Genomic DNA, 8,773 nt, shown 5'->3' on the forward strand with positions numbered 1-8,773 from the left:
AATTACTGGTTGATTGTCGTTTATATCTCCTACATCCACAATAATTTTACAAGAATCTGTTAGTCCTCCATTATCTCTCGCGCGGACACTAATCTGAAAATGTCTTTTCTTTTCATAATCGAGGTTTCCAATGAGCCGAATCTCGCCGTTGTCTTCGTTCACTTCAAAAACATGCCTGACGTCTTCCAAAGAATTTGTGATTGAATAATTTATTTTACCGTTTAAACCCTGATCAGCGTCCGAAGCACTAACTGTAGTCACAACGGTTCCCTTTGTAGTATTTTCGGCCACTGTACATTTGTACACCTTCTGTGTAAAAATAGGCGCATTGTCATTGGCATCTAACACAGTGATGAAAATCTGCATTTGTCCCGACATCTGCGGCGCTCCTCCATCTACAGCCGTTAACACCAGAGACAGCAGCTCGTTTTTTTCCCTGTCCAGCGGTGTCTGTAAAACCATTTCAACATTCTTCGTACCATCCGCTTGGTTGTGCATCTTAAGTGCGAAATTATCACTGGGTTTAAGCGTATAACTCTGAAGTCCATTTGTCCCCGCATCCAAATCTACTGCTCTTTCTAAATCGAATTTAGCTCCTACTGCTGCGGATTCGCTGATGAGGAATTTTATTTCGTTCTTTTCAAACGTCGGCGCATTATCATTTATGTCTTTAATTTCTACCGTGACGCTGTAGAATTCCATGGGGTTCTCCAAAACAATCTGAAAATGCATAGCACACGGTGTCGTATGGCCACACAAAGCCTCTCTGTCTAGTCTGTCTTTGATGAGGAGGACTCCTCTGTCCTTGTTCAGCTCAATGTTCTCTTGACTATCGCCAGAATAAATATGAGCGTTGCCCAGCTTCAGTCGTTTTATGTCTAATCCCAAGTCCTGAGCTAAATTACCGACTAAAGAGCCCTTTGCCATCTCTTCTGGTATAGAGTATGTGACCTGAGTGAAAGCTGACCGAAGGCAAAGGATCGAAATAACAAACAGTACTTGCCGTCCCATTGTTTGAAATTAGGCTGACGAAAAGAAACAGCAGCCTTGTTAGATCCGTTGGTATGACTGACCAAGAATGGAAATAAGAACGACAGTCGACAGAAAATAAAAATAAAAATGAAATGAGTCCTGAATCGTATTTCGGTCGCAGTAAAGCGGAGACAATGCGTTAGGTGGGTGTTCTTTCACGCGAGTGCTTCAGAGAGGAAGAGGCGGAACTGCTGCAAATGCATTCAGCTTCAACAAGCAGGCAACAGCGACCCATAGAGTTCACAAAGTAAAACTACACATGTAAAACTAAAAGTGTAGATCATAAAATTCCCACTCTACACAGATGGAGGATAATTAAACATTCAAATAGTTCGTATATACACAACCAAATCACAAGCTCCAAAAATCCAACTTCCACAGTCTTCAATATGGAACGGCACTGACGTATATCTGTGGTTGCTCTCCAAGGTGCTGAAAACGGTTACTATTCTTCTAACTATACAAATGTGTTTTGTTTAGTGAATTTGTGAAAATATAAAGTCGGTTCAAAATTATGGACGATATACATGACAGACACCCTGCTTCGCATAGAAGAACAGCATATACGATGAGGAACATTTAAATAACATAGTAGAACAGCATATACGATGAGGAACATTTTATTGTTCACATTTTCAATCCCTGGTTTAAATATTTAACTATGTTATTTTTATAACAATATTGATTTTCTTTAAAGACCAACCTCAAGAGGAGAGTCTGGTTCATCCAGGATACTCTTTTCACTTTGGATCCGCTGCATCGTCCCGGTAGAACTTGGGTCCATTATTAGCATGTTTTCATTGCTAATTCTTCCGAATTTATAGTCACTCCTTCTAGAGTCAGTCGTTTTGCACACCTCGTAATTGTAAACGTGGGGTAGAGTCCCTGTTACCATTGTATCAGAATAACGTGGCGGATAATATGGAATCACAGGCAGACCGGAGTGATAGAGGATTCGAGACTGTCTCCATCTGTAGATCTTCACTGAGATAATAACAACTAAACACGTGATGAAGAGGAAGGAAACTACAGCCAGAGCCAACACTAAGTAAAAAGTCAGGTTGTCATTGTACTCCTTGTCGTGTTTAAAGTCAGTGAACTCAGACAGTACTTCAGAGAAACTGTCAGCCACCGCCACGTTAACAATGACTGTAGCTGAACGAGAGGGCTGTCCGTTGTCCTCCACTATAACAGTCAGTTTTTGATTGACAGGATCTTTATCAGTCACTTGGCGGATAGTTCTGATTTCTCCATTCTGTAAGCCAACTTCAAACAGAGCCCTGTCTGGGACTTTCTGGAGTTTATAGGAGAGCCAGGCATTCTGTCCAGAGTCCACATCAACAGCCACCACTTTAGAGACCAGATAGCCCACATCTGCTGAACGAGGCACCATTTCACCCACCACAGAGCCACCAGTCTGGACTGGGTACAGAACCTGAGGAGGGTTATCGTTCTGGTCCTGGATCAGTATCTTCACGGTCACATTACTACTGAGTGGAGGAGAGCCTCCATCCTGAGCTTTGACTGCAAAAACCACCTCTTTAATCTGCTCATAATCAAACGAACGGACTGCATGTACAACTCCACTTTCTGCATTTACAGAAACATAATGAGAAACTAGTGACGCACCTATTTCTATATCTTCCAAGATATATGAGATTTTAGCATTTTGGTTTTCGTCTGGATCTTTAGCAACGAGCCTCAAAACTGAAACACCTGGGGAGTTATTCTCCGGAATAAAGGCACTGAACAGGGTTTGTAAAAACACGGGAGCGTTGTCGTTTACATCAGACAATTTTAAAGAAAATGATCTTTTGGATGAGAGAGGAGGGACTCCTGCATCTGTAGCTTCTATGGTAATGTTATATTCTGAGACCTGTTCAAATGCTATACAAACTGTTAGACGTAGAAGTAATCGTAAATGGTACGTTTCTATTGATTGCACACCGAACTTTCCCATTTTCTTCAGAATCAGGATCATTTACGCTCATCACAGCCAGCACCGTGTTAGCGGGGGAGTCTTCTCCTATCGAATTTGATGAGGAAATTACATTTATCACAGGGTTATTGTCATTGACATCAATTACATCAATGAGGACTTTGCACGAATCAGACAAACCTCCTCTATCAACCGCTTCTACATCAATTGCGTAATTTCTGGCTTTTTCAAAATCAATAGGGCCATTCAGTATAAGATGACCGTCCTCAGTAATATGGAATAGATTCCCATTTTCTATCATGCTATTACCAATTATGTAAGAAACTTCAGCATTTGAGTCTCTGTCCGCATCAGTAGCACTCACCTTAGTAATTACTGTTCCCTTCGGTGAGTTTTCATTAATACTTGCTTTGTACACGGTTTGGGTAAATACAGGAGCGTTGTCATTAGCGTCTAACACAGTGATGTGTATCTGCATTGTCCCAGACCTTTGAGGCTCTCCTCCATCTACAGCAGTCAACAGTAAAGACGCTACCTCCTGCTTTTCACGATCCAAAGGTTTTTGTAAAACCATTTCTACTTTATGTACACCATCCACCTGACTATGGAGTTTAATTATAAAATTGTCATTCGGCCTCAGACTGTAGCTTTGAAGATTATTTCTACCTATATCCAGGTCTACGGCTTTTTCCAGTATAAATTTAGACCCGACAACTGCTGACTCGCTGATTTCAATGTTTTTCTCACCCTTCTGAAAAACGGGAGCATTGTCATTGATATCCGTGATTTCGACAGTTACTGGAAATATTTCTATCGGGCTTTCTAGTGCAATCTGAAAATGCAGCGCACAAGGCGTTGTCTGCCCACAGAGAGCTTCACGGTCAATTCGCTCTTTGATAACAAGGAGTCCCTTTTCTTTGTTCAGCTGAATATACTCCGCATTTTCTCCCGTGTGAATGCGAGCCCTTCGTGTCTGCAGCTTCTTAATATCCACACCTAAATCCTGGGCGATGTTAGCGACCAAGGATCCTTTGGCCATTTCTTCGTGGATTGAATAGCTGACTTGTCCGAGCACTGAACTGAGACAGGCGAAAAAGACAAACAACGGTACTTGCCCTCTCATTGTTCTTTCAGTCACCTCCGTCGAGTATAAATAATGTGTAATCCTCTCTCTCTCCGTATCAAAGAAATCAATGTAGGTAAAAAAAATGTAAAAGGTCCGTTCTAACTAAAGACTTTTAAAACCGCTCCAGTCTGATGTTCCACTGATTGTGTGCAATCCTTCGTCGACAGCGCGATTATATTTTCACAGTCATATTCGCTCGTGAAAGGGTCTGGTTCGTCCTTCTTTAAATGCATGATTTCAACAACTAGATGATGGTCAACAGCGGCGCACTGAGTTCATACCGCGAAACTACAAGAGTTAACCAAAATCTACCATGGCATGCATTTTTGAGCATTTAACCAAAACGAACTATGGCACTCAAACAGCTAATATTGTATATAAATGAAAGGAGACAAACCTAAACATATACATATCGTCTTTTCAAACGTCTTTTGTGTTAGAAACAATTAAAGTATATGTAGTAGTATAAAATAAAATAAAATAAATAAAGGAGGATGTAAATAGAGAGGAAGAAAGGGGAGAAAGAAAACATTTCGCTGTCCGAGGTACTGATGAGGGATGAAGACACACAAAACAACAGCTTCATACAAATCTAACCTCTAGAGGAGAGTCTAGTTCATCCAAGATGCTCTTTTCACTCTGTATCCTCTGCATCGTCACTGAAGAACGGGGGTCCATTATCAACATGTTTTCACTACCAGCTGTGCCGAACTTACAGTCACTCTTTCTTGAGTCGGTTGTTCTGCACACCTCGTAGTTGTACACGTGGGGGAGAGTCCCTGTCCCCATTGTATCAGAGTAACGTGGTGGATAATATGGAATCACAGGCAGACCGGAGTGATACAGGATTCGAGACTGTCTCCATCTGTAGATCTTCACTGAGATAATAACAACTAAACAGGTGATGAAGAGGAAGGAAACTACAGCCAGAGCCAACACTAAGTAAAAAGTCAGGTTGTCATTGTACTCCTTGTCGTGTTTAAAGTCAGGGACCTCAGACAGTACTTCAGAGAAACTGTCAGCCACCGCCACGTTAACAATGACTGTAGCTGAACGAGAGGGCTGTCCGTTGTCCTCCACTATAACAGTCAGTTTTTGATTGACAGGATCTTTATCAGTCACTTGGCGGATAGTTCTGATTTCTCCATTCTGTAAGCCAACTTCAAACAGAGCCCTGTCTGGGACTTTCTGGAGTTTATAGGAGAGCCAGGCATTCTGTCCAGAGTCCACATCAACAGCCACCACTTTAGAGACCAGATAGCCCACATCTGCTGAACGAGGCACCATTTCACCCACCACAGAGCCACCAGTCTGGACTGGGTACAGAACCTGAGGAGGGTTATCGTTCTGGTCCTGGATCAGTATCTTCACGGTCACATTACTACTGAGTGGAGGAGAGCCTCCATCCTGAGCTTTGACACGAAACTGAAAATCTTTGATTTGTTCATAGTCAAAAGAACGCACTGCATGTATGACTCCACTATCAGCACTGACAGACACATAGGAGGAGACTGGTACTCCGTTAACAGAGGAGTCCTCCAGGATGTAAGACACACGAGCATTCTGGTTCCAGTCTGCGTCTCTGGCTTTAACTGTGAATACAGACAGACCTGGTGTGTTGTTTTCTACTATGTAGGCCTCATATGAGCTCCTCTCAAAGACAGGTGCGTTGTCATTAACATCAGAAATCTGTAAGGTGAGAGTGACGCTGCTGGAGAGAGAGGGCACTCCCTCATCAGAGCAGCTCACTGTTATATTGTACTGGGATTCAGACTCTCTGTCCAAAGCTCCCTCTGTAACTAAACTGTAAAACCTATTCCTTGTGTTTTGTATTTTGAAAGGAATGTCATCATTAATAACACACTTCACCTCTCCATTTCTTTCAGAGTCAGGGTCATTTACGCTGAGCATTGCAATTACCGTGTTTTCAATAGAGTCTTCTAAAATTCTATCGGAATGAGAAAGTATTTCTAATTGAGGGCTGTTGTCATTGACGTCGCTGATATCAACAAGAATTTTACTGGAATCAGAGAGTCCGCCCATATCTATAGCTTGAATGTCTATTTGATAGAGCTTTGATTTTTCATAATCAATTTCACCATTGAGGGTAACTTCTCCAGATTGTCTATCAATCTGAAAGACATCAGACAAGCGATGTTTGCTGTTTGAAATCATGTATATAATTTCCCCGTTAGAGCCTCCATCTTTGTCTGATGCACTGACAGTAATAACACTGGTTCCTTTTGGTGAATTCTCTGTGATCGTGGCCTTGTACACTGATTTAGTGAATACCGGTGCGTTGTCATTTGCGTCTAACACATTAACAATGATCTGCATTGTGCCTGACATACGTGGCTGGCCACCATCTAAGGCAGTTAGTAACAGAGATAACTGAGCCTGATGCTCTCGATCCAGTGGCTTCTGTAAAACCATTTCTACCGTTTTGCTGCCGTCGACTTGATTCTCTATTTTTAGTGCAAAGTTTTCTGTTGGTTTTAATGAATAACTCTGTAGACCATTTTCACCTATGTCTGTGTCCACGGCCGTCTCGAGCACAAATTTCTGATGGTTTCCGTGAATAACTCTGTAGACCATTTTCACCTATGTCTGTGTCCACGGCCGTCTCGAGCACAAATTTCTGATGGTTTCCGTGAATAACTCTGTAGACCATTTTCACCTATGTCTGTGTCCACGGCCGTCTCAAGCACAAATTTAGACCCGACAACAGCGGACTCACTGATTTCAAAATGTTGCTCTATCGATGCGAAGCTGGGAGCGTTGTCATTTATATCTGTGATGTCTATTGTTATACTAAATAATTCCATAGGATTTTCCAGAATCATCTGCAAATGCAACGCGCAGGGCGTTGTTTCCCCACAAAGCATCTCTCTGTCTATTCGCTCTCTGATGAAGAGGGCTCCTCTCTCTCTGTTCATCTCGACATATTCTGCACCACCTCCTGAGTGAATACGAGATTTTCCTGACTTAAGCCTCTTCAAATCTATGCCTAGATCCTGAGCGACATTACCAACTAAAGAACCTTTCTCCATTTCCTCTGGAATCGCGTAGCTGACCTGACCAAACACCGTGTCGAGACACAGGACCAACAGGAACAATAGTACTTGCCGTCCCATGATTTTGATGCTGTTTCCTTTTATTCGTACGAAAATGTAATCCACAGAAATATCCATTACATGAACGAAATATATCCAAGAAACGGAAGACAAAAACACAAGCTGTTCATGTCCATGAGCGTGTTGATGATAACCGAATGCAGAGGGTTGAGTTTTATTTTATTGTCTCTCACAGTCTGGGGGAGGTACCGTTTCGAATACGATCAAAGACTGCCACACTCTGGCCAACAGCGGCCCTGTCTGTTCAACACGAAGAACAGCAGGTTTATGAATTATTATTTCTACTTCTTATATTGCTTCTACTTAATAATGCCAATGCACTAATAATCTTATTACTACTCGTAATCATAACGACTTATAATAATAATAATTATTGTTTGAAAATTACAATCTCAGTAAAATATTTGCAATTTAGGTTTATAAATCGTTTGAATGTCTGACGACAAAATTAGAATGAATAAAACCAAGAAGTAAAATAAAAAGAGCCTTCTGATAAACTCTTTGAAGTATATATTCCAGAAAAGTGTAACATAAAAATGCCGAAATCGGTCTTAAAACCAAACTACATGAAAATAAACTGACATTTACACGTTTCGACTTTCTCACAGCGTCTCTGTCCATGGTGCTGATGACCGGTTTTTTTACTTTATATTTTCTAAAGTATGAAAGCACTGGAAATTATATAACAACATTAGGCTCGAATTAACCTCAGTGACCAACCTCTAGAGGGGAGTCTGGTTCATCCAGGATGTTCTTTTCACTCAGGATCCGCTGCATCGTCCCTGCCGAAGTGGGATCCATTATCAACATGTTCTCACTGCCAGGTTGGCCGTATTTAAAGTCACTTCTTCTGGAATCAGTTGTTCTGCACACCTCATAGTTGAAGACATGAGGGAGAGTCCCTGTCCCCATTGTATCCGAATAACGTGGTGGATAATATGGAATCACTGGCAGACCGGAGTGATAGAGGATTCGAGACTGTCTCCATCTGTAGATCTTCACTGAGATAATAACAACTAAACACGTGATGAAGAGGAAGGAAACTACAGCCAGAGCCAACACTAAGTAAAAAGTCAGGTTGTCATTGTACTCCTTGTCGTGTTTAAAGTCAGTGAACTCAGACAGTACTTCAGAGAAACTGTCAGCCACCGCCACGTTAACAATGACTGTAGCTGAACGAGAGGGCTGTCCGTTGTCCTCCACTATAACAGTCAGTTTTTGATTGACAGGATCTTTATCAGTCACTTGGCGGATAGTTCTGATTTCTCCATTCTGTAAGCCAACTTCAAACAGAGCCCTGTCTGGGACTTTCTGGAGTTTATAGGAGAGCCAGGCATTCTGTCCAGAGTCCACATCAACAGCCACCACTTTAGAGACCAGATAGCCCACATCTGCTGAACGAGGCACCATTTCACCCACCACAGAGCCACCAGTCTGGACTGGGTACAGAACCTGAGGAGGGTTATCGTTCTGGTCCTGGATCAGTATCTTCACGGTCACATTACTACTGAGTGGAGGAGAGCCTCCATCCTGAGCTTTGAC

The 8,773-nt window shown here is 42.0% G+C and overlaps 3 protein-coding genes across 32 annotated transcripts in view; all 3 read right to left on the reverse strand.

Moving 5' to 3' along the window:
* Nucleotides 1-8,773, reverse strand: part of LOC103390856 (protocadherin gamma-C5-like) — a 130,303-nt gene that overhangs the window by 43,475 nt on the left and 78,055 nt on the right. The window contains exon 1 of one of the 30 annotated variants that reach the window (XM_025063443.1): nt 1-1,556. This exon is cut by the window's left edge and continues 1,371 nt beyond it. The exons of 28 other annotated variants lie outside the window; for them this stretch is intronic. In XM_025063443.1, coding sequence (XP_024919211.1) covers nt 1-1,011 — 1,011 coding nt within the window. In that variant the 5' untranslated portion in view covers nt 1,012-1,556. Of the gene's footprint in view, nt 1,557-2,915; nt 4,242-8,773 lie in introns of those variants that run through there. One more of the 30 variants, XM_025063432.1, reaches the window with a different exon arrangement.
* Nucleotides 1-8,773, reverse strand: part of LOC107989571 (protocadherin beta-16-like) — a 65,334-nt gene that overhangs the window by 12,490 nt on the left and 44,071 nt on the right. The window lies entirely within an intron of this gene.
* On the reverse strand, nt 4,580-7,583 carry LOC103390864 (protocadherin beta-16-like). The gene is made up of 2 exons (XM_017039201.2): nt 6,775-7,583; nt 4,580-6,622 (listed from the first exon to the last, which is right to left on the reverse strand). Exons 1-2 carry the CDS (start codon nt 7,286-7,288, stop codon nt 4,680-4,682), a joined length of 2,457 nt encoding a protein of 818 aa, XP_016894690.1. The 5' UTR covers nt 7,289-7,583; the 3' UTR covers nt 4,580-4,679.

The sequence above is a fragment of the Cynoglossus semilaevis genome, chromosome 15, assembly GCF_000523025.1.
Source record: "Cynoglossus semilaevis isolate Cse_v1.0 chromosome 15, Cse_v1.0, whole genome shotgun sequence".
NCBI lineage: Eukaryota > Metazoa > Chordata > Actinopteri > Pleuronectiformes > Cynoglossidae > Cynoglossus > Cynoglossus semilaevis.